At 46.7% G+C, this 26,566-nt stretch overlaps 1 protein-coding gene across 5 annotated transcripts in view; it reads right to left on the reverse strand.

Annotated features, from left to right (window-relative positions):
- LOC121570068 (protein cordon-bleu) overlaps positions 1 to 26,566 on the reverse strand; it is a 71,726-nt gene that overhangs the window by 2,882 nt on the left and 42,278 nt on the right. For 4 of the 5 annotated variants that reach the window (XM_041881535.1, XM_041881533.1, XM_041881534.1 and 1 more), the window contains 5 exons: positions 12,247 to 12,856; positions 9,731 to 9,886; positions 3,140 to 3,458; positions 2,185 to 2,306; positions 51 to 2,014 (listed from right to left, as the gene is read on the reverse strand). In XM_041881535.1, the coding sequence (XP_041737469.1) occupies positions 51 to 2,014; positions 2,185 to 2,306; positions 3,140 to 3,458; positions 9,731 to 9,886; positions 12,247 to 12,856 (3,171 nt within the window). The remainder of the gene's footprint in view (positions 1 to 50; positions 2,015 to 2,184; positions 2,307 to 3,139; positions 3,459 to 9,730; positions 9,887 to 12,246; positions 12,857 to 26,566) is intronic. The other variant, XM_041881536.1, reaches the window with a different exon arrangement.

Raw genomic sequence — 26,566 nt, forward strand, 5'->3', positions numbered from 1 at the left:
AAACAGTGATCTTTGTGAAGTTAGCATGACGGTCTCTCTATCTCTCTCACCTTTCTGAGCCTCTCCTTCCCGTCCCCACACTGGATGGCCGACATCAGGGTGGTGTGTAATGACGTGTCCATCTGGACCGACTTCATGACCACAGGTTTGAACTTCTTCACTGGTCCAAACAGACGGACCTGCTGGGGCTCTGGGAGGTCGTTGCTTGCAGCAGCTGCAGCCGCTCCCGGTGGTTCAGGCTTCTTTGCCAGGGCTGGACGACCTTTGGGACCTACTGTCTCTGATCTGCTCTGTGGTGGTTGACCCTGCGAGGGCTTGGAGAGGGAAGGTACCTGTTCAGTGGGGGATTGTGGTGCTGGTGGTGGGGGTGGTGGGGGTGTCATCTGTGTCTGCTGTCTGGGACTGGGACTGTTGGGCCCGTGCTGCTTAGTGTTATTGGCCACCGTATCAGAGTCCAGTGACTTTGAGCTCCTTCCTCCACCTCGCAGGGTAGAACTGCTCCCATAACCACTCCGGTTCACTCCTTGCGTCGACTCACCGGAGACTACCCGTTTCTCTGCTGATAGGTAGTCAGGGTAACATTTAGCACCGGCGTGATAGGACCCAGACCCAGAGCTGCTCTCCTTCTTCACTGGTACATTAGTAGATGTACCAGAGGACCGCTGTGGATTTACATGAAAGGATCGATCCTCTTTCTGATAGCCGTAACTGCCAGGTGGCTTTCTCACGGGGCCAGACAACTCTGCTGGTACTTCTTGAATGTTGTCAGCTTTGGCCGTGGTGGGCTTCACAGCGTATTTAGCAATGGCAGAAGCTACGTACTGACTGGATGTTCTCCTGGACGGCTTGAGGAAGGAAAGGTCTCTCTTCTGATCTTGGAGAATACCAGGGTTCAGTTTCATAGGCTGCTGCTGCTGCACAGGCGTCTCTGAAACTGGAACTGGGGCCTTGCCCTCTGCTTCCTGTGAGACGTCCTTTGTTACCTCAACAACATCTTTGCATGTTTCCTTAGGTGTCATCTTGGCTACAAGTTCAGAGGCCTTAGGTGTTGCCTTGGCTGCAGGTGGGTTAGAGGCTACGACCAGAGGGGTAGTTTTGGGAACCTCAGGCTCTGGGCTCTGGGTTTTTGTGAAAGCGACAGGCCCTCTACTAGCAGGGACCGAAGGTGCAGAAGTGTCCTGCTTGTCCTGCTTCTCCGTGGAGCTCCAGAAGGCTTTGGCTTTCCCCAGGAATGGTGAGACGGAGTCATCTTTGTTGATCCCCGACTCAGAGGAACCACCAAACTTGTTTTGGGCGATGGCCACTTTGACCATGTTACCCTGATCGTCAATTCTAATGGCACCTGTTGTCAGTGTGGCCAGGGCCTCTGCTTGCTTCTGAGGCTGGGTTGCAACTGCGGGCTTGGGAGGGACGATGGTGAATGTCTTCATACCGAATCGGGAGACTGGGCTACAGGTGATTTTGGTTTGTGCCTGGGGGGCAGCGTGGCCTCTATAGGCGGGAACCTCTTTTTCAGGGGACTTGGAATGGCTCTCTGAGACAGCGAGAGAGCTGTTGACAGGTGAGGCTTTCCTCTCAGCTCCCTCATTGGACTCCCGTCTTTGAACTTCCAGTTTAGCTTTAGTCTTAGAGACTGCTGCTGTGCGGTCTTTCCACGTGGCGCCATTGGCAAGCTTCTTCCCTGGTAATTTGAGGCGCTGCGCGGGCTGTGGTTGACCAGAGCTGACTTTGCTGGAGCCGTCAGACGTACAGGCGCTGTTGTTTTTGTTCTGTATGCTACCAACACTTGAATGATGATGACTGTGGTTCAGGTCTTTATTGTCCGTTGTTTGAGAGCTACTCATTAGGGTGGCTTGGTAATCTGTCATGTTCTGGGTCTCGTAGTCCTCCAGGACTACATCTATGTCTGTGACTGGGACCTCCATATCCACCACAGACACTGGGATGTCATTGCTCTCAGTGGACATCACGTAGGGGTACTCTTGCACTGAAACAGCATCTATGTGACTTATATCTAGTGGACAGGGACAAACAAAAAATACATGTGTTAGCCGGCCTGCTTATTGACTATACAACAAATATTTGTTTTAGTCCTGTGCATCCATTGTGGTTTCCAGTATGTCTCCAGTATGTAATTAATGTGCATTTGATGGACAATACATTTGTGTTCTACTAAAAGCTCACCTGCTAGATCAGCCTCCAGATCAGCCAGAGTCTGGTTGAGCTGAGCGGTGAGCTCTGGGTCCTCTTCATAGATGTCCTTTGTTTTGCCTGCTTTGTCGTTGTGGCTGATATCACTGCTGTGTCTAAGGGAGGAGGGGGTAATACAAGTTAAGTTTTGAGCTGTTTTGCAGGTAACATAAAAGGATAACTCTCAAGATAACTAAAAAGTTTGAAAGTTATATTTAGATCATGGTGGAGTCTGCTGCCCTTGAAATATTTATTCATAAAAACGTAGTACTTGTGTTTTCAAGTTTATTTTCTTTCACACTTAGTTCAAGGTGTCCACTGAGCGTTCCTATGTTTTATTAATGTGTTTCTTTTCTAAACTAAAACTAAAAAGGCATGGGGGTTATATTCTTGCTCTTCTTGGCCAAGCCAAAGAGAACTTCCTCCTGCATACTAGGTTGAGCCTATTTTCCTTGTTAAAAGATGACTGAGAAAAACCCCAGAGCCCTCAATTTAGAGCCCAGCAGATTTAAGTGACGCTGCAGGCTTTGGCAGGTAGCCCCTTAGCTCCAACACATGTGGACTGCAGTGACTCAGTCAGGAAGCACTGTTGGCGCCGTAAAACAGGCCTTTAAAAACCAGCCGGTGCAGAGACGTGAGATTGCTGACTAAATAGTGAGAAACGTAAGGCAGACTGAGAACTGGGAGCAAGGAGGTAGTTGGTAAATCATAGGAAGGATCTGACTCGTTGGTTGACTGGGCCATCAAAGACTAGGTACCCTTCCAATGAGAAAAGCAGGGTTAGCTAGGGTCTGCAACAAGGTTAGTAGTAGTAAGTGCATAAGGGTAGGATAACTAAGAAGTAATAATTGAAAAGCATTGTGAGTTTGACTTTGCTAAGTATCCAACCTGAACATTGCTATGATAATGCAGTGAGCAGAGCAGGTGAGTGGTAGTACAGCTATAGTACCTGTGTCTGGAGCCCCACATGGCACAGCCCTCGTCACTATCACTAGAACAGTCCTTGGTGAGGGGATAGATCATGGGGTGAGAGGAGCCAGAAGAGCCCAGGGAGAGGCTCCCGTTTGGGGAGGTAGGGTGAGTGGTGTCGGAGGCAGAGGGGGAGCTGACCAGGCCAGAGTCCTCAGCCTCAGCCATGCCCTCGGAGGCTGCATAGCCCTGGTCCTGGAAGCTGCCACTGCCACTGCTGCCCATGGATAAAGTCTCCTCCGCCTCTGTGTCTGGGGTCTGGGGTCCTGCCACAGAGAGCCGCCGAGAGTGCAGCCAAGCTGGGGTCCGGGCAAAGGGGTGGTATACATGATCATCATTATCATGGTCCTCTGTAGCTCAATTGGTAGAGCATGGCGCTTTTAACGCCAGGGTAGTGGGTTAGATCCCCGGGACCACCCATACGTAAAAATGTATGCACACATGACTGTAAGTCGCTTTGGATAAAAGCGTCTGCTAAATGGCATATTATTATTATATTATATTATATTATCATCAACATAGTCATTATCATCATCATTAACAACATAATCCTTAGTATTATTATCAGTATTATCAACTGACAGAAGAAAGCTGTATAATGATGCAAAATGAGCTAATCTAGTTACAATGTTATCTGTGGTCTATTGAGAACAACAGTTCACAGCAACAGAAAAATAGAGGTTACACAAGCATGTGCATTAAAGAGAAAGGAGGGAAGCAGACAGAGGGGAAGAGTGAGATAAATGTTATTATACAATGTTAGCTATACATTCTGAGACACACACACACTCAATGAAACTGCTACCTTGATGTGGGCATGCTTAAACAAACCTTATGATCCTGTACTCAACATTTCCCATGAACGATATTGACATGTTACATCATATACCGTAGTCCTCTGGTCTCCCACTTGGCATTGGGGCAAAACATTTAGATTGTATAATGTCTCACTCATCTCACTGGTAATCAAGCCAAAAGCAGGAGCATTAATGTACAGTACCAGTCAAAAGTTTGGACACACCTACTCATTCAAGGGTTTTTCTTTATTTGTACTATTTTCTACATTGTAGAATAATAGTGAAGACATCAAAACTATGAAATAACACATATGGAATCATGTAGTAACCCAAAAAGTGTTAAACAAATCCTAATATATTTGATATTTGATATTCTTCAAAGTAGCCACCCTTTGCCTTGATGACAGCTTTGTACACTCTTGGCATTCTCTCAACCAGCTTCATGAGTTAGTCACCTGGAATGCATTTCAATTAACAGGTGTGCCTTCTTAAAAATGAATTTGTGGAATTTCTTTCCTTCTTCATAAGTTTGAGTAAATCAGTTGTGTTGTGACAAGGTAGGGTTGGTATACAGAAGATAGCCCTATTTGGTAAAAGAGCAAGTCCATATTATGGCAAGAACAGCTCAAATAAGCAAAGAGAAACGACAGTCCATCATTACTTCAAGACATGAAGGTCAATCAATCCAGAACATTTCAACAACTTTGAACATTTCTTCAAGTGCAGATGAAACTGGCTCTCATGAGGACCGCCACAGGAAAGGAAGACCCAGAGTTACCTCTGCTGCAGAGGATAAATTCATTAGAGTTACCAGCCTCAGAAATTGCAGGCCAAATAAATGCTTTACAGAGTTCAAGTAACAGACACATCTCAACATCAACTGTTCAGAGGAGACTGAGTGAATCAGGCCTTCATGGTCGAATTGCTGCAAAGAAACCACTACTAAGGGACACCAATAATAAGAAGAGACTTGCTTGGGCCAAGAAACACGAGCAATTGACATTAGACCGGTGGAAATCTGTCCTTTGGTCTGATGAGTCCAAATTTGAGATTCTTGGTTTCAACCGCCGTGTCTTCGTGAGACACAGAGTAGGTGAACGGATGATCTCCGCATGTGTGTGTTCCCACCGTGAAGCATGGAGGATGAGGTGTGGGGGTGCTTTGCTGATGACACTGTCAGTGATTTATTTAGAATTCAAGGCACACTTAACTAGCATGGCTACCAGAGCATTCTGCAGCGATACGCCATCCCACCTGGTTTGGGCTTAATGGGACTATCATTTGTTTTTCAACAAGACAATGACCTAACACACCTCCAGGCTGTGTAAGGGCTATTTGACCAAGGAGAGTGGTGGAGTGCTGCATCAGATGACCTGGCCTCCACAATCACCCGACCTCAACCCAATTAAGATGGTTTGGGATGAGTTGGACCGCAGAGTGAAGGAAAAGCAGCCAACAAGTGCTCAGCATATGTGGGAACTCCTTCAAGACCGTTGGAAAAGCATTCCTCATGAAAGCTGGTTGAGAGAATGCCAAGAGTGTGCAAAGCTGTCATCAAGGCAAAGGGTGGCTACTTTGAAGAATCTCAAATATAAAATATATTTTGATTTGTTTAAAACTTTTTTGGTTACTACATGATTCCACATGTGTTATTTCATAGTTTTGATGTCTTCACTATTATTCTACAATGTACAAAATAGTCAAAATAAAGAAAAACCCTGGAATAAGTAGGTGTGTCCAAACTTTTGACTGGTACTGTATGTGTTCCATTTATTAGGTTTACAGTATTATCCAGCCAGCATGTAGAGCACATCACTGAGAAGTCATTAAGAGAGATGCTTTAAAGCCTCCTCTGTAGCTCAGCTGGTAGAGCACGGTGTTTGTAACGCCAGGGTAGTGGGTTCGATCCCAGGGACCACCCATACACAAAAAAATGTATGCACGCATGACTGTAAGTCGCTTTGGATAAAAGCGTCTGCTAAATGGCATATTATACACTGCTCAAAAAAATAAAGGGAACACTTAAACAACACAATGTAACTCAATCACACTTCTGTGAAATCAAACTGTCCACTTAGGAAGCAACACTGATTGACATTAAATTTCACATGCTGTTGTGCAAATGGAATAGACAACAGGTGGAAATTATAGGCAATTAGCAAGACACCCCCAATAAAGGAGTGGTTCTGCAGGTGGTGACCACAGACCACTTCTCAGTTCCTATGCTTCCTGGCTGATGTTTTGGTCACTTTTGAATGCTGGCGGTGCTTTCACTCTAGTGGTAGCATGAGACGGAGTCTACAACCCACACAAGTGGCTCAGGTAGTGCAGCTCATCCAGGATGGCACATCAATGCGAGCTGTGGCAAGAAGGTTTGCTGTGTCTGTCAGCGTAGTGTCCAGAGCATGGAGGCACTACCAGGAGACAGGCCAGTACATCAGGAGACGTGGAGGATGCCGTAGGAGGGCAACAACCCAGCAGCAGGACCGCTACCTCCGCCTTTGTGCAAGGAAGAGCAGGAGGAGCACTGCCAGAGCCCTGCAAAATGACCTCCAGCAGGCCACAAATGTGCATGTGTCTGCTCAAACGGTCAGAAACAGACTCCATGAGGGTGGTATGAGGGCCCGACGTCCACAGGTGGGGGTTGTGCTTACAGCCCAACACCGTGCAGGACGTTTGGCATTTGCCAGAGAACACCAAGATTGGAAAATTCGCCACTGGCGCCCTGTGCTCTTCACAGATGAAAGCAGGTTCACACTGAGCACATGTGACAGACGTGACAGAGTCTGGAGACACCGTGGAGAACGTTCTGCTGCCTGCAACATCCTCCAGCATGACCGGTTTGGCGGTGGGTCAGTCATGGTGTGGGGTGGCATTTCTTTGGGGGGCCGTAAAGCCCTCCATGTGCTCGCCAGAGGTAGCCTGACTGCCATTAGGTACCGAGATGAGATCCTCAGACCCCTTGTGAGACCATATGCTGGTGCGGTTGGCCCTGGGTTCCTCCTAATGCAAGACAATGCTAGACCTCATGTGGCTGGAGTGTGTCAGCAGTTCCTGCAAGAGGAAGGCATTGATGCTATGGACTGGCCTGCCCGTTCCCCAGACCTGAATCCAATTGAGCACATCTGGGACATCATGTCTCGCTCCATCCACCAACGCCACGTTGCACCACAGACTGTCCAGGAGTTGGCGGATGCTTTAGTCCAGGTCTGGGAGGAGATCCCTCAGGAGACCATCCGCCACCTCATCAGGAGCATGCCCAGGCGTTGTAGGGAGGTCATACAGGCACGTGGAGGCCAAACACACTACTGAGCCTCATTTTGACTTGTTTTAAGGACATTACATCAAAGTTGGATCAGCCTGTAGTGTGGTTTTCCACTTTAATTTTGAGTGTGACTCCAAATCCAGACCTCCATGGGTTGATACATTTGATTTCCATTGATCATTTTTGTGTGATTTTGTTGTCAGCACATTCAATTATGTAAAGAAAAAAGTATTTAATAAGATTATTTCATTCATTCAGATCTAGGATGTGTTGTTTAAGTGTTCCCTTTCTTTTTTTGAGCAGTGTATTATAACCCATGAGTGACCTTGGCCCCAGTGTGTCTCTGGTGTGTCTCCAGTGTGTGTGTGTGTGTGTGTGTGTGTGTGTATGTGTGTGTGTGTGTGCTGGGCCTGTCAACTTCGGGCAGAGCTGTAATGGTGAAGAGAGCCTGTTCCTGGAGATCCAGTGACTCACACAGAGTGGCCCTCCCAAACCTTTCCAAGCACTGGCTTAGTCATGCCAGCTGCAACCACAGCCAGCACACACTCTCCCTAATCACCAGACACACTCTGGCTATACCCAAAACAGCCAAAAACACTCTCACAAACAACCTCAAGCACATGCACAGTATATCCCTATCCAAAACAAAATCTTACACAAACATGAACTCATGCTTGCTCCCATCACATAAACCCAAACTATGCACAAACCAAGTCAAGACACTCAGGCAGTAACTCTCTCTCTATGCCAGTAACACTCTCTCACAAACATCCAGTCAGATCCAGACATCTATCATCTCTCTATCCACAGCATACTAAAACACACTAAGCCACATTACCAGCACACACAGACCAAAATCCCAATCACAAATAATTTCCTCATGGCCTCAATCAACAAGTGGTCTTTAAAGTCTTTAATGTACAATGAAATGATAAAATATTAATGTTTTTATGCTTGTCCATTTCAAGGAAATCCTTGATCTCAATTATCTGTCTTGGACGCCATGCTAATCTTGCACTTAAAAGTGCTTTTTTGTATTGATTTATTGGTCACTCCTTAATGGAGTCAACCAACCAGCATGCAGAGAAACAACAGCCTTGTTTCTAGTTACTAACCATTACAAACACTAAGCAATAATACAAAAACCTATACCACCACCATCAAATCATTGATTTGTGGATATCATATGACTTTCCTTATACCCTCATTTCAAAATGTCTTCATCAATCACTCCACACTCAATACATGTATGGGTATCTCATCTGCACTTAAATAGCCTACTGATCACACACATCCCTGTCCCCATCAGCCCTCACACATCACACTCTGTCCTCTTAGTTCTCTACTGTACCAACCACTGTATAACTAGCTGAAATACAAAACGGCTTATAGTTTATACTGTATATACAGACATTTATAAAAACAAGCCACAAACACAAGGAAAAGGAAGCCACATTCCACAACTGAGGGATTTGAAAGTGTAGAGTTGGGAAAGAAAGGCAGTTCTAAGAACAGGAGGAGGAGGATGGAAGGAGTAGAGGTCCAGCAGGAAGAGATGAAGGTGTAGAAGAAGCGAGGGAGGAGAGGAGGTGGGAGAAGAAGACAGTGAGAGGACGGCAGGCCAGAGAAGTCTGTCTGTCTGTCTGTCTGTTCACCGAGGCTTGGAGAATGGGAAACGGACAGGGGCACAGCAGTAGACTGTGGAAGGGAGAAAATAAGAAGACATGAGAAAGTTGATAGAAAGAGGACAGGGTAGATAAAGGTGTTCTGGAGCCCTGGAGAAAGAAGTTGCAGCTATCGCAGCCTGATAACAGACAGCAGGAGATCAAAAAAACATTGGATGAAAGCCTCACAGGTTGATTAACGTTGCGTCCTAAATGGCACACTATTCCCTATATAGTGCACTACTTTTGAACAGAGCCCTATAGGCCCTGGTCAAAAGAAGAGCACTATATAGAGAATAGGGTACCATTTGGGATACAAGCAACTTCACCGTCACAGCTGACCTTCAGTATTGGGCTCAGCTGGCCTATCAGCCTGTCTGTTATAAAGGAGGTCTCATAACTGTTTAACTGACTGCAAAGGAGATTAACCACGTGGCAAGCCTGGATAGAATGTCCACATGAGCCGGACTACACATTAAGAGGGAAAACTGTGATACACACACAGAGATTGATTTCAACATTTTTACATTTGAGTCATTTAGCAGAAGCTCTTATCCAGAGCAACTTACAGTAGTTAGTGCATATATTTTCACACTTTATTGTTTTCGTACTGGTCCCCCGTGGGACTCAAACCCACAACCTTGGCATTGCAAGCACCATGCTCTACCAACTGAGCCACACGGGACATTCAACATTCAACAACAACTATGAAGTTCAGGGAGGGAAGCAGCACTGAAAAAGGAGAGGAGTTAGAGGAAGACATGAAGGTTAGAAGGAGAGCGGCTAGCTGCAGGAGGAGAAGGCAGCCCAATAGTAGTGGAGGTCAGCTGGGATGAGAGACCTACACTGAGGGGCCTCCTCCATGTGGCTCTCTGGTGAGGCATCGGGGGAGTCTGGGTCTGAGGGAGGGGGAGGGTACGGCGGTGGTGGGGGGATGACTAACTGGGGGGGCTCTCGTACTGGGGTTCGCCGAGGTTTGAGTGGCACTGGACGCTCAGCACCTAAAGAAAAGGAAGGATGCAGCAAGCACTGGGTGTTAGAATGGGGGAAGTCAATAGGCTTGAGAAAGTTGCATTGAAAAACACAAATTCTGTATCATCATTAAAAGAAAAACCCAGGAAATACAACTGTTACATGTTTTTTTTTTGCCTTTGTTCATCATACTGTGCAGAAAGAAATTACAATTTTAAAAAACATTAAACAAAAGACACAAGGCAATCAATTAATAGATATATTAACAAATAACTGAAAGCTGCTTATAACTGCTTAATGTACGTGGAGAAAGTACATTAAAGCTCCTCTCTTGAATGGAAGCTTCTCATTGGCAATTGTGTTGCTTGCTGATCAGACCTACTCTATGCCCCAGACCCCAGCTGGGGAAGATAGAAAAGGAGCTTCACAAAACACTCCAGGCAAGGGCCGGACTACCGCATCACAGAGAGACTGATGGCACTGTGTGGACTGGAGCTGAATGGCCTGCCACTGGGGTGTAACTGTGTTGGTCCTAAATAACACCCTATTACCTATATAGTGCACTACTTTTGACCTGGGACCTGGGTCATAAATAGTGCACTATACGGGAATAGGGTGACATTTGGGATACACCCAGTAACAGGCTGATGTAAAGGCAGCCAGTGCTGAGTGATGTGAGCAATATGTCAACATATGCCTCACCCATCCCTTACTCAGCAGCTGATGGACTGCATGGAGTAAAGCTGGCCGTGGGAGTGACTGGCTAACTCTGCGCCTCAGCCCCTTCAGATGATGGACTACGTTACAGGTGTGACAGCTAGCTACGGGACTTAACCGCACACAGCAGATTAAGATGAGAGCTTCCCTATTGTCAACACAGGACATAGGGTAAGAAACACACCCTGCAGAGGCTAACAGATGACCTACAGGCCCTTTAAAAACAATGAGGGGGACACAAGCACGAGCACGCACACACACAGACAATGGGTGGGTGGAATGATTGAAAAAGCCCCAATTGAGTGTGTTGAAATCTCAGTATTTTTCAGACAGAAAATGTCTCTTAAGATGAGAATCAACGATCCAAAAACCACCCATTAGAGATGGAGCCTCTGTGCCTGAGCCAAACATGATGGTGTGAGAGAGAGAGAGAGAGAGAGAGAGAGAGAGAGAGAGAGAGAGAGAGAGAGAGAGAGAGAGAGAGAGAGAGAGAGAGAGAGGGAAAACAAGTGAAAAAAGGAAAAGAGAGCACATAGAAGCAGTGTGCCATGTGAGAGAGGAGAGATAGCACTGTTCCTGCTAACAGAGCCAATATAGGATCTTAGTCTCCACACAGCTGGAGAGGTAGGAAACAACTGCGCTCACATACATTATAGAACGTAAACAATGATTATCTTTAGCCCACAGGGGTTAAATAAGGGGAAGCATCTAAAATCCCTGTCGTAAATCATCCCTAATTGGTGCATGTCATCTATTTATTTTACATACTGTACAACTGATGATGTACAACCACAAATATCCACAAATATACAACTTCAGATCAGATCATAATGATTTGTTTTGTTATGTTTTGGGGAAGTCTAGTTGTTCTGCCTTGTGAGCAATAGATAGGTCTGTCGGTCTGACAGGGTCTTCCCAGCAGAAGTCTATTTGTTCTGCACAGTGCCTTGGGAGTAGTGGAGCGGAGGGAGGCACACCCAGGTCTATAAATCAACACCCCAGCGCTGTCTGCTTTAAGTGCGTCCACTGCACTAAACACTTCATCCCTCAACCTCTCTCATTCTCTCCAAGCTAAATAAATATTGTCCGCTTCAACCCGTTTCAAGAAAAGACATGAAGAGTAAAGCAATCGATATAACTCTAGTCTTGTGCATGTTGTGCATATTCTACACTACAGTGCATCAATAGGAATAGCAAGGCTAATAGCAATGCTATTTCACCTGGTTTCCTGAGGACAGATTGTACAAAACGTAAGGCATTCAATCAAATCTGCAGCGCTGAAATACCAGCCCACTCCTGTCCTGTGACGTAGGGGTTATTTAGTTTATGCTACCTTGGGCCCCTACTGGCTAAATGACTGGTACAGGTATCATATCTACCACCAGCAACTCAGTTCAGGTTGAGGGGAACCTGTTATAGTGAAAAGCGGTAGTAGTGCAACAATCGTTGCGGGTGTTCTCCAATTGGGTTAACCCATTTGGGGGAGATCATTAAGGAGCCAACCTAGGCAAGGGTTGTTACACTGTTATATGACAAACATTTAGGGAGTTAGTGCTCAACGTGGTGGTCATCTGCTGCTGAACACTGGGACTGGAACAGCCTGTGGGTTGACAGGAGAGAAACCTTGATCGGCCACTTTACATTGACTAGATGTGTTACTGATGATACTGACCCATGGCGCTGTGTCTGTTGTTCTCTGTCTCGTCTAGTTTCAGGCCGAGAGCAGACTCTCCTCTGGTCTCCTCCGGTGTGGTGCTGCGGGACGAGTCGGGGGTGGGCTTGGCCTTGTCAACGCTGCTGCTGGGCGTGGAGTCAACCTTTTCAACTTTGCTGGTAAGGGCGGAGTCAGCGGCAGCCTTCACCATATCAGTCTTGCTTCTGGGGCCGGTGTCAACCTTGCTAGGGGCGGAGTCTCGGGAGGAGTCAGCCATGGCAGCACTGCTGCTGGGGGTGGAATCAGGGCCGGGCTTGCACACATCAGCCCTGCTGGAGGCGGAGTCAGAGTCGGCCATTGAGGTGTCAGCGACAGAGGTGCCGGCGGCCACCCCACTACTGCTACTGCTGCTGCTGTAGACAGACCCATTGCTCAGCTCAGAGCCAGAGTCCTCCTCCGCAGGCAGGCTTGGGGTAGGAGAGCTAGGGGCTGGAGAGGGAGAGGGGGCTATCTGGACAGAGGTGCGAGGCACTGGGGTGCTAGGAACTGGGGTGACAGAGGCAGCAGGGCTAGGAGGGGGTGCCGGGGCCTTCCTCTTCCTCAGTGTACTCTCTGAGTCAGGAGCCACCTGAGAGAGAGAGAGAGAGAGAGAGATACCCTATAAACCATTTATTCTTGGACATCATCACTGCCCATTATCATTATTATTAGGTGCACTACGCAGAAATCGCTGCACCATTTCCTGGTTGCTAAAATTCGGATAGTTCGCCTAATTTCAATTTATGTTACAAAACTAGCATTCTAAATAATTCTACCATCTAAACCGCTGTGAAATATATTTTCTATAATCAAAAATATTGTATTTCCAGCAGTTTGAAGATGGTGTGCAAAACCAAAAGACGCAAAAACATAACTTAAGAACGGGAAGCATAGAAACAGATCTACTGCTTGTTAGACTTGCTTTCAATGAGAATAACAGATCTATAACTAAAATTTCTATGTGAATTTGGTCAGGTCGCCCAAAAAGTTATATATTGTAGCTTTAAGACATTAATACCTTTTTAAGATGAAATGTATTGTATGGATTATTGAATTTTGCTGTCAGTCAGACTATCAGTCATAATACCTACAGTGAGGGAAAAAAGTATTTGATCCCCTGCTGATTTTGTATGTTTGCCCACTGACAAAGACATGATCAGTCTATAATTTTAAAGGTAGGTTTATTTGAACAGTGAGAGACAGAATAACAACAACAAAAATCCAGAAAAACGCATGTAAAAAATGTTATAAATTGATTTGCATTTTAATGAGGGAAATAAGTATTTGACCCCTCTGCAAAACATGACTTAGTACTTGGTGGCAAAACCCTTGTTGGCAATCACAGAGGTCAGACGTTTCTTGTAGTTGGCCACCAGGTTTGCACACATCTCAGGAGGGATTTTCTGCAGATCTTCTCCAAGTCATTAAGGTTTAGAGGCTGACGTTTGGCAACTCAAACCTTCAGCTCCCTCCACAGATTTTCTATGGGATTAAGGTCTGGAGACTGGCTAGGCCACTCCAGGACCTTAATGTGCTTCTTCTTGAGCCACTCCTTTGTTGCCTTGGCCGTGTGTTTTGGGTCATTGTCATGCTGGAATACCCATCCACGACCCATTTTCAATGCACTGGCTGAGGGAAGGAGGTTCTCACCCAAGATTTGACGGTACATGGCGCCGTCCATCGTCCCTTTGATGCGGTGAAGTTGTCCTGTCCCCTTAGCAGAAAAACACCCCTAAAGCATAATGTTTCCACCTCCATGTTTGACGGTGGGGATGGTGGTCATAGGCAGCATTCCTCCTCCTCTAAACACGGCAAGTTGAGTTGATGCCAAAGAGCTCGATTTTGGTCTCATCTGACCACAACACTTTCACCCAGTTCTCCTCTGAATCATTCAGATGTTCATTGGCAAACTTTAGACGGGCCTGTATATGTGCTTTCTTGAGCAGGGGGACCTTGCGGGCGCTGCAGGATTTCAGTCCTTCACGGCGTAGTGTGTTACCAATTGTTTTCTTGGTGACTATGGTCCCAGCTGCCTTGAGATCATTGACAAGATCCTCCCGTGTAGTTCTGGGCTGATTCTTCACCGTTCTCATGATCATTGCAACTCCACGAGGTGTGATCGTGCATGGAGCCCCAGGCCGAGGGAGATTGACAGTTATTTTGTGTTTCTTCCTATAACTGTTGTCACCTTCTCACCAAGCTGCTTGGCGATGGTCTTGTAGCCCATTCCAGCCTTGTGTAGGTCTACAATTTTGTCCCTGACATCCTTGGAGAGCTCTTTGGTCTTGGCCATGGGGGAGAGTTTGGAATCTGATTGATTGATTTCTTCTGTGGACAGGTGTCTTTTATACAGGTAACAAACTGAGATTAGGAGCACTCCCTTTAAGAGTGTGCTCCTAATCTCTACTTGTTACCTGTATAAAAGACACCTGGGAGACAGAAATCTTTCTGATTGAGAGGGGGTCAAATACTTATTTCCCTCATTAAAATGCAAATCAATTTATAACATTTTTGACATGCGTTTTTCTGGATTTTTTTGTTTTTATTCTGTCTCTCACTGTTGAAATAAACCTACCATTAAAATTATAGACTGATAATTTCTTTGTCAGTGGGCAAACGTACAAAATCAGCAGGGGATCAAATACTTTTTTCCCTCACTGTAAGTGTTCCATGCTTCTTTGTACACTGTTACTGAAAGGGGTATTATTACTTCCTTATACAACAAAACAATGTGTGACCCATTTAATCTCAACATGTCCTCTGATCCTGGAGGCATGGACATAAAAACACTTTCAAACGTGTTTGGCCACCTCAGATTCTCTGGCAGGCTATTCCAGAGGCTGGGGCCATAGTAACTAAAGGCTACCTCTCCATGCCTCTTGGTCCTAGGCTTTGGGATAGTTAAAAGGCCAGTGCCAGAGGACCTGAGGGACCTACTGGGTACATAACTCAAAAGCATGTCTGACATGTATTGGGGTGCACAATCGTGGATTGATTTAAAAACCAATAGAAGAATATTAAAATTAATTCTAAAACTCACAGGCAGTCATTGCAGAGACTTTAAAACCGGTGTAATGTGTGCTCTCCGTCATTCTGTATGTTTTGCAGTTGACCAATGACCTTATTGGGTAGACAGGAGAGCATTACAGTAGTCAAGCCTGCTTGTAATAAAAGCATGGATGAGTCTCTCTGTATCAGCCTGAGATAGAAACGTCCGCACCTTGGCAAAGTTCCTCAGGTAGTAAAAAGCTATTTTGGTCACATTCCTAATGTGTGATTCGAAATTGAGATCAGAATCTAAAATGACACATAGGTTTTTTAACTGGTGTTTTCTTTATTACCCGTGAATCCTATTTGACCGTAATGTTGTGTGTGACCTAAAGCTGTACATTGATCAAAAAAGGTGTTGTGTGAGTTGGGGCGCATAAGCCTCATCTCAAAATGGCTGTGATAGGAGAAAACTGAGGATGGATCAACAACCTTGTAATTACTCCACAATACAAATCTAATTGACAGAGTGAAAAGGAAGACTGTACAGAATAAAACATTTCAAAACATGCATCCTGTTTGCAACAAGGCAATAAAGTAATACTTCAAAAAAATTGGAAAAGCAACTTTAAAACGTACATTTTAAAGTAGTCATTAACTTTTTGCCCTGAATACAAAGTGTTATGTTTGGGACAAATCCAATACAACACATTACTGAGTACCACTCTCCATATTTTCAAGCATAGTGGTGGCTGCATCATGTTATGGGTATGAAAATGTATGCACTCACTAACTGTAAGTCGCTCTGGATAAGAGCGTCTGCTAAATGACTAAAATGTAAAATGTAAAAATGTATGCTTGTAATCGTTAAGGACTGGGGAGTTTTTCAGGATAAAAAAGAAATGGAATGGAGCTGAGCACAGGCAAAATCCTAGAGGAAAACCTGGTTCAGTCTGCTTTCCACCAGACACTGAATTGACCTTTAAGCAGACAATAATCTAAAACACAAGGATAGATCTACACTGGAGTTGCTTACCAAGAAGAGTGAATGTTCCTGAGTGGCCGAGTTACAGTTTTGACTTAAATCTGCTTGAAAATATATGGCAAGACCTGAAAATGGTTGTCTAGCAATGATCAACAACCAATTTGACCGAGGTTTAAGAATTTTGAAAATAATAATTTTGCACAATCCAGGTGTAGAAAGCGCTTATAGACTTACACAGAAAGACTCACAGATGTAATTGCTGCCAAAGGTGATTCTAACATAAATTGACTCAGGGGGTTGAATATTTGTATTTTTCATATTTATTTTACAAATGTAATAATTTTTCTCACACTTTGACATTACAGAGTATTTTGTGTAGATCATTGACAAAATAAATTACAGTTAAATCAATTTCAATCCCACTTTGTAACACAACATAATATGGAATAAATCAAGGGGTGTGAATACTTTCTGAAGCCACTGTATATACTGTATATATTTTTGCTAGGTAGCGTTAGCTTGCGCTAGTCGGCTATACCTGCGCAAAAACTCCAGTATAGCTTGTTCTCCATCTTCTTTTTAAATAGTGAGCCAACATGTTTTCACCACTTATTTCCATGACTGATCAAAACTCGTTTTCTCATGCTCTCTCTTGTCTCTCTGCAGCAGACATATGTTTGGAACATCAAATCGCAATATCAAATCGTGATGTTGTGGAAAATTCTGTCACCAGAGTGAGAATCGCAATACATATCGTATCGGCACCCAAGTATCGTGATAATATCTTATCGTGAGGTCCCTGGCAATTCCCAGCCCTGATTAAAATGGGTCAACACTTCCTTCTATCTTTGACTCATTTTCCCCCAGCTACAAGCTGTCTGTAATACTACTGTCGTCTGGCTGCATGTCATCTGGTGAGCTGTTTATGAACTCAATGATCCAGGCCTCCAGTACAGAGACCATAGATATGGAATGATAGCACAGCATGGGCAGCCCCATTGCTTCGTATGCTCTTACTGAAAGGGATATTATTGCTTCCTCCAACAAAACAATGTGTGATCCCTTTAACCTCAACATGTCCTCTGATCCTGGAGGCATGGACATAAAAACACTTTCAAACGTGTTTGGCAGGTACTTCAAATCTTTGCATGGGAATCCTATTTGAACGTAATGTGTGTGACCTAAAGCCTTACATTCACCAAAAAGGTGTTGCGTGAGTTGGGGGAGGGGGTGCATAAACCTCTTCTCGAAGGCGTCCCTCGCCTTTTCTATGGTTGCACATATCATCTCTGCAAGGGTGAACTTTGATGTCAAAATATTGAATGTGTGTGACAGCACCGGTCAAGTTTGTAAAGAACAAAATGACCATTTTTTGCATCAGCCTCAACTCTATTTGTGTGTGTGCAACGCGTGCAAATCTGGTACAAAGGTGAAGAAAAAAATTGACCTCAAATGTGAAGACAATGTATTAAAATGGGTCAATGCTTCTTTCCATCTTCAACAAATTTTCCCCCTGCTACAAACTGTCTGTTCTACTACTGTCGTCTCTTCCCATGTCAACTGGTGAGCTGTTTATGAACTCAATGACCCAGGCCTCCAGTGCAGAGACCATAGATATGGAAAGATAGCACACGTTCTATCCTTGCAAATGGCATCCTCTGTGACAGCATGGGCAGCGCCATTGAGGGCAATCTCTATTTTAAAGTAGTCATCCAGAGCCCTCTTTCTTTCTTTATGGCAGAGACAAACAGCCATTACCCTGGTATTACTATTCACTCTACCACTGACAGACTTGAACTCCCCCTCCCCTGCTCCATCGTCTTACATGCTCCATTAGATCCACAAAGTTGACCTGACACAACTCACTGTCTCAAAACAATCCAGTAAACGTATGGTCCAATGTGCCAATGAGTAATATGAATCACTCTCTAAAGTGTGCGTGCAAATGGTTTATATTGCTGTAGTTATCCTTCCAACATATCTATCAGATTTTGACGGGAGCTAATCCATTGCCATGCAGGGGAATTGATTGTGTTGCTCAGCTTTGGTCTCCGTTTGGCCAATCTTCTGTACATGTTCCCCAGATTTAAGTAGGCTCCTCTAAATCCCAGAGCGCACCACTCAGTCACTTTAAACCGTAATCCATAGCTGAGCAACACAATCAATTCCCCTAGAATGTTTACACTCCAGTACAACAGTAGTATGGAGCATTCATAGAGAATGGCCTGATTACAGTCTGTGAGATGACGCCGTCGCTTCGTTCTGCTGCACTGGGCTGCACAGTATTGTGTTTCACTCTCAGAGCAGCCAATCAGTCACACACACACACACACACGTGCTCATGCACACATACACACGTACACACACACACACATCCATCTTCATATCCCAGTCAGTCCTCCATTACAGCTTCAACTTTGCCCCACATGCTATGGTATGCCAGAGACCGACAAGTATGAACGGTGGTGCGATGGTGAAGTTGGTGGACGTGCATACACAGTTCGGGGAGTTTACGCAACTCTACCTGTGTAAAGAATTGCAAGGTTCCGGTAAGTAACACACCGCCCTAACCACAATGACTCAATCCCAGAGAAACACCACAAGTCTTTTCTTAGAATAAAAATAATAAAACAAGGACATTCTGACTTACTTCAACCACATTCAAGGTATAAAAAATAAAAAGTTTTTGACAAATCATTTGTTATGGCTTGTTGCTACTTTCATCGCAATTTCAAGCCTGAGGTGATTTTCCATGAGCCATGCCCAAACTGCTGCTCTCTTTCTCACTCTCTCTGTCTCTCTCTCTCTCTCTCTCACCCAGTCAGACTTGCATACCTACCACTTGCACAACCCATCTCCTGCAGCGCTCTACTAACTCTACATCACAAACTGCATCAAATCACATTTACTCTACACTGATGTGCTGCCACTCAATGCTATCATTCAGTCAAATATTTATATACCTTTTCTACCCCCTAATCCTGCAGGAATGCTAGATCACTCCTTAATGGTTTTGACTTGGTCTATGTCCCAAATGGCAGTCATAGTGCACTACTTTTGACTAGAGCTCTATGGGCCCTGGTCAAAAGTAGTGCACTATTAAGTGAATAGGGCGCTAATTGGGGATGCAAGCTCAGTCCCCTGGCTGCCAAAGCTCCAGCTTTTTAATTACTCAACACAGCACACCGCTCCAGAGCTGGCACAGTGAATTTACAGGCTCTTTATGGTCAGACCACACACACACACAGAAAAACATGCACGCTTACACACACACACACACGCGCGTGCTCGCTTCTGTAGGTAAGCGCACACAAGCACATGCACACACACATACAGATTTCTAAGTAAAAGTATATCAGTGCTAATGGCATAAATCCACTTCAAATAGTGAACCAATGAACCACTGTAGATGAAGTGTGGACTACTCTGTGCCAACTGTAGTGAAAATAGGTCAATTATATAATCTTTATTAGTGCTCGATATTACTTTGTCAGCGAAGGTTAAGATTACATTCCAACATAAAACCACAACAAGGCCTAGGTTTTTTGTCATTCTTTGAGGTACAAAACAATTATTTAAAAAACGTAACTGGGAGACTGTGATTTGGAAATAATAATGATTTAAAATGTGAACATAAACACAAAACACAGCTCCAAACAAACCCCATTATCTCCAACAGGAGGAGAGAAGCCCAATAGAGCCAACATAACATGGTGAAAAAACAACATTCCCCACAACAACGCCATGAGAAGACGCCAACACTACTTCATTAGATTGACACACACACACACACACATACACACACACACACACACACACACACACAAACACACACACCACAGAGAGAGAGACAGTAGACTACACAGTTCTAGTGGGATGTTTGTTTTGGCATTAGGGGCCCCTTCCTTTGTTCCTGAGAACACAATGTTTTCTTCCTTAGGAAAGAGGAAAGGAGCATGATAGAGAGAGTGAGACTCCCAAATGGCACCCTATCCCCTATATCAGTGTTTCCCAACCCTGGTCCTCCAGTACCCCCAACAGTACACATTTACGTTGTAGCCCTGGACAAACACACCTCATTCAACTCATTGAGGGCTTGATGATTAGTTGACAAGTTGAATCAGGTGTGCTTGTCCAGGGTTACAATAAAAAGGTGTACTATTGGGGGTACTCAAGGACTAGGGTTGGGAAACACTGCCCTATATAGTGCACTACTTTTGACAAGGGCTCTGGTCAAAAGTAGTGTACTATTTAGGGAATGGGGTGCCATTTGGGACACATCCTAAGTCTGCATTCAAAACCATTAGAGCTGCCTATGCTTCCTTTTTCCACTTATTTTAAATCACACTGTTCCACAGCAGAGCCTGTCACACTGAAACATCCACAGTGTTGCCTAATCACTCATACCTTAAATAAACTGCATGCCTTTAGTGATATAATATTATTTACAGAGGGTGTTGATTAAAGGAAATTGAGGTTTTGCCAGCAAATGGGCTGAAAAACCAAGGCAGGCCACTTGAATAGTCCAATTCAGAGAGGCGTTGTGTAAGTTAAGGCTTCCGCACCAACCATTCTCACTCTAACTCAAAGTGTTATGCAGCCACATGGTTTACTTGCATAGCAATCATGTAGGCCTAACTGAGGGATTGCAAACATATGACTCAGATCACAAGCTTCCTCTTAAAGGCATCATTTACTTTGTGGAAATGTGACCTTACAGAATGTGGAACATTTTAAAACACTACTGATCAAAACTGAGGTTTCCCACGAATTCGAGTATTTTAAATAAAAGGACCACAACTATTACTGAGAATGGTATCATCAGCCCAATGTAGAAATATCCAAACCTCGCAAGATTGTAAACAGATTGTAAACAGACAACCTGTATCTTGCTAAAACAGATTAAAACGGTAGCCTACATTAAAGTGGATTAAAAGCGCTGCATTACAAAAAGCAAATGACGGATTGCTATGAAAGACTAAACCCCTCTTGGTTCAGATTATGACATCTCCCTAAGGAATGGTTTATGCAGGTAATGCTAGCCATCTCAATCAATCACACTTAGCCTGTGCTACCCCCTGATGGGATGGAGTCTGAGGTTGCATCCCAAATGGCACCCTATTCCTTATATAGTGCACTACTTTTGACCAGGACCCATAGGGATGCTGCCTCAGACTGTACTGCTCAGGGGCAGCTTGGCAGGTCCACCCTGAAAGCAGAGCCAGGAGTCGATATATCAACATCACTAAGAGCCATGCTGCAGAGAAAAACAGAGGATATTCAGTAGGCTCCATGACATGTGTCCCGTTGATTTAAATACTTGAGAATAGATCAGGACAACTACTGAAATTCAGAGAAGAATAACACTCCTTAGAGTAGGATTGCAAAATTCTTGTCACGGTTTACTAAGCCAGAACCCAGAAGCAGACCAGGACAAGGTACGTTGAGACAAAGGTGAGTGTTTATTTAATAGATTCCCGAGTGAGGCTGAATAATCCAGGGAACAGAGCGGGTGGCGTGGATGGGTTGTTGAGGGTGCAGTGGTTGGTCCGGTAATGGCTCGGCAGCCGCCGACCATCAGGCAGAGGTGGGGAGAAGGTTCCGGGTGAGAGACTGCAGATAGAAACAAACGGAGGTAAGTACACGGCAAGCCAACAAGGTGCAAAACAACAAAACTAACACTAGTAGCTCAGAGGTTGATACGCTGACAAACATACTGTTCATGGCTAACGATCCGGCAGGAACTGGATGTTGGGCCAGAGCCTAAGAAGGGTGATGATCAGGACCAGGTGTGCAGATTGCTGATGGGATGCAGGTGCGGAAATCAAGAGCGCTCCCCGGAGCGTTCCCGAACCCTCGGGAAACTGGAGATCACGAACAGAAACACTAGTCACCAGACAGGACCCGACTCAGACTGCCGGGATCGTTACAGTACCCCCCCTCCGACGAACGCCACCGGGCGGACTCCCGGAGCGCCAGGATGGAGGCGGTAGAAGTCACTGATGAGGTCAGCATCTAGGACCTGTCGCCGCGGAATCCAACTCCTCTCTTCAGGGCCATACCCCTCCCAGTCCACGAGATACTGGAAACCCCGGCCCCGCCGTCTGGAATCCATGATGCGACGCACCGTGTAGGCAGGACCACCTCCGATCATCCGAGGAGGAGGAGGAGGAGGCGGAGGAGGCAACAGAGGACTGAGGAAGACAGGCTTGAGGCAGGAGACATGAAAGGTGGGATGGACTCTGAGCGTCCTCGGTAGTTTGAGTCGAACTGCCACTGGATTGATCACCTTCTCCACCACAAACGGACCAATGAACTTCGGTAACAACTTCCTAGACTCAGTCCGTAACGGAAGATCCCGTGTGGCCAACCAAACCCTATCTCCGATGGTATAGGTGGGAGCGGGGATCCGGCGACGATTCGCCTGGAGCTGATACCGGTCCGAACCTCTAAGGAGTGCCTTTCTGGCCCGATGCCAGGTCCGGTGGCAACGACGAATATGGGCCTGAACAGAAGGCACTGAGAGCTCCTTCTCCTGAGAAGGGAACAGGGGAGGTTGGTAGCCATACAGGCACTGGAAGGGAGACATCCCAGTGGCAGATGTAGGGAGAGTATTGTGGGCATACTCAACCCAAGGCAACTGAGAGACCCAGGAGGTGGGGTTGGAAGAGACCAGACAGCGTAGCGTGGATTCCATCTTCTGGTTGGCTCTCTCCGCCTGACCATTGGATTGGGGGTGAAAACCAGATGTGAGACTGACTGTAGCTCCAATGGCCAAACAGAAGGACTTCCAGACAGCAGAGGTAAACTGAGGGCCACGGTCGGAAACGATATCACTGGGCAAACCGTGGACCCTGAAAACCTCCCTAACCAGGATCTCGGACGTCTCCGAGGCAGAGGGAAGCTTGGCAATAGGCACAAAGTGGGCGAACTTGCTGAATCTGTCCACGATAGTCAGAACGACCGTGTTCCCCTCAGAAGCGGGCAACCCCGTGGCGAAGTCCAGGGCCAGATGCGACCATGGACGCCGGGGAATAGGAAGGGGGTGAAGTAGTCCAGAGCTGGGCCGGTTGGTACTCTTATTCTGCGCACACACTGGACAGGCAGCAACAAAACCCCGAGTATCCTCGGCCATGGCAGGCCACCAAAAAGCGTCTGCGAAGAAACGCCATTGTCCGAGCCACGCCAGGGTGACAAGCCATCTTGCTGGCGTGGGACCATTTGAGGACAGCAGGACGAACCGACTCAGGCACAAACAACCGACCGGGTGGACCGTTACCGGGACCGGGCTGAGTCCGAAGGGCCGCCAGCACCTCCTCCTCAATCTTCCACATAACTGCTCCCACGACGCAGTTCCGGGGGAGAATTGTCTCGGTCTTGGACCCACTCTCCTCCGTCTTGGAGAACATCCGGGACAAGGCGTCCGCCTTGCCGTTCTTAGATCCAGGTCGGAACGTCAGGGAAAACTTGAATCGTCCGAAAAACAACGCCCACCTGGCCTGACGGGAGTTGAGACGTTTAGCCGATTGCACGTAAGCAAGATTCTTGTGGTCAGTCCAGACAATAAACGGTTGCTCCGCCCCCTCCAACCAGTGGCGCCACTCCTCCAAGGCAAGTTTCACCGCGAGAAGCTCCCGGTTACCCACATCGTAATTCCTCTCCGCAGGCGAAAGGCGACGAGAGTAGTAGGCGCAGGGATGGAGTTTACTGTCCGTGGAGCATCGCTGCGACAGGATGGCGCCAACTCCCACATCAGACGCGTCCACTTCAACGACGAACTGACGGGCCGTGTCCGGTTGAGAGAGAATCGGTGCGTTGGTGAATCGCCTCTTCAAATCCAGAAACGCTCGATCCGCCTCCGGATTCCACTTGAAGGTCCTGATACTGGAAGTCAAGGCAGTTAACGGAGCGGCCACACGGCTGTAATCCCGGATGAATCTGCGGTAGAAATTCGCAAACCCCAAAAATCTCTGGAGCTGCAATCTCGTACCGGGCTGGGCCCATTCCAGGACCGCTCTAACCTTCTCCTGGTCCATCCTAATCTCTCCCCTGGAGATGATGTACCCGAGAAAGGATGTCGTGTGGGCGTGAAACTCGCACTTCTCGGCCTTCACGAACAGGCGATTCTCCAACAATCGCTGCAGAACCTGCCGGACATGCTGGACGTGGTCGGAAGGTTCCTTCGAGAAGATCAGAATGTCATCCAGGTAAACAAACACAAAGAGACCAATCATATCTCTCAGGACGTCGTTCACCATACTCTGGAATACCGCTGGAGCATTGGTCAGTCCAAACGGCATCACCTGATACTCGAAGTGACCCATCGGTGTATTGAAACCCGTCAACCACTCGTCCCCCTCTCTGATCCGGACTATGTGATACGCATTGCGTAGGTCTAGCTTGGTGAATACCGTAGCACCCTGTAAGGAGTCGAAGGCAGAACTCATCAAGGGCAGGGGATACTTGTTCTTGACCGTGATGGCATTCAACCCCCGATAATCAATACACGGTCGAAGAGAGCCATCCTTCTTACCCACAAAGAAGAATCCTGCCCCCAGGGGTGATGACGAGGACGAACGAGACCAGCCGCTAGGGACTCCTTGATGTAGGTCTCCAACGCCTCACGTTCAGGTCGGGAGATACTGTATAACCTTCCCTTGGGGTAGACAGCTCCCGGGAACAGGTTGATGGCACAATCATATGGTCGGTGGGGAGGGAGTGACAGAGCCTTCTGCTTACTGAAAACTTCCCCCAAATCGTGATATGTCTCGGGAACCAGGGACAAATCTGGGGGTTTAGCCTCAATCACCTGACTGGGAACCGAATGGGGGCAGGCAGTCTTGAGACAGTTAGCATGACAATCAAGGCTCCAACTCGTTACCTTGCCCGTCACCCAATCGAACGTGGGATTGTGTTCCTTCAGCCAGGGGTATCCAAGGACCAGAGGAACATGGGAAGACGGCAGAATGAAGAATGAAATCATCTCAGAATGATTCCCCGACAACCGCATCTTAACCGGTTCAGTCCTCATCGTGATACGTGCCAGACTACTGCCGTTCAGAGTGGTCGCTTCAATGGCTTCCGGCAATTGCTCCTTGGAAAGCCCCAGCTGTTCCACCAACTCGGCATCAAGAAAGCTTCCATCGGCACCTGAATCGATAAAAGCGTTAATCGCTAAGCTTTGATTCCTGTTCACAAGGGTAGCCGGGAAACGGGGTCTGACAGAGATACTGAGAGGTTGAAACTGGCTCGCTAAAAGTCCTCCCAACTTTAGCGAGCCGGGCAGTTTGACGACCGCCGGGAACAAGTGGAGATGTAATGTCCCGGCGACCACAGTAGAGGCAGCAGTTGGTCTTACGTCTATGTTGACGCTCCTCCTTGGTTAACCCGTGCCGCCCCACTTGCATGGGTTCAGAATCGGGAGAGAGGTCCTCTCCACTAATCCTTTGTGGTGGAGAATGATCGACGTGTTCTGGTCCACCACCCGACCCGACTGGGAACTGAGAAGCTGATCGATTGGACGGACCCCATTGCTTCTCCCTCCTTCGCTCTCGGACTCGATTATCCACCCGAATAGACAAGGCTACCAAGCTGTCCAGGTCACTAGGCTCCGGATAGGAGATCAACTCATCCTTGAGCTGCTCCGACAGACCCTGGAAAAAGGCCGCTTGCAGAGACTCCTCGTTCCACCCACTCTCCACAGCCAACGTCTTGAACTCGATCACGAAGTCGGCCACGCTGCGAGTTCCTTGGTGAAGAGAAAACAGGCGCCTAGCTGCGTCCCTCCCTCGGACGGAATGGTCGAAGAGCTTCCTCATCTCGGCCGTGAACCCCTGGTATGAAGCCATGCAGGGATCCTGTCGTTCCCCAAACGGCTGAAGCCCACTCCAGCGCTCGCCCACGCAGCAACTCAATCACAAAGGCTATCCTAGCCTTGTCTGTGGCATAAGAGTAGGGCTGTAGATCGAACACTAATCCACACTGCATAAGGAAGGAACGGCATCTTCCCAGCTCCCCCCTCATATTTATCCGGCGTCGGAACCTTGGGCTCACGGAGGGACACAACTTCAGAAGCGGCAGGCGAGATGGGTGAAACCGGTAGTGGATCCTCCACCGGACACTTGCGTTGGTTCTGGACCTCCGTCAGACCGGTAGAAAGGTTCCGAACTGACAACGCGATCTCCTGTAGTACCGTGCTATGATGGCCCAACATCTTCTCCTGCTGGGTAATGGCATGGCGAACAGAGTCCAGGTCCGCTGGGTTCATTACTGGCCGGATCGTTCTGTCACGGTTTACTAAGCCAGAACCCAGAAGCAGACCAGGAC

Source organism: Coregonus clupeaformis, chromosome 28, assembly GCF_020615455.1.
Source record: "Coregonus clupeaformis isolate EN_2021a chromosome 28, ASM2061545v1, whole genome shotgun sequence".
NCBI classification, from domain to species: Eukaryota; Metazoa; Chordata; class Actinopteri; order Salmoniformes; family Salmonidae; genus Coregonus; species Coregonus clupeaformis.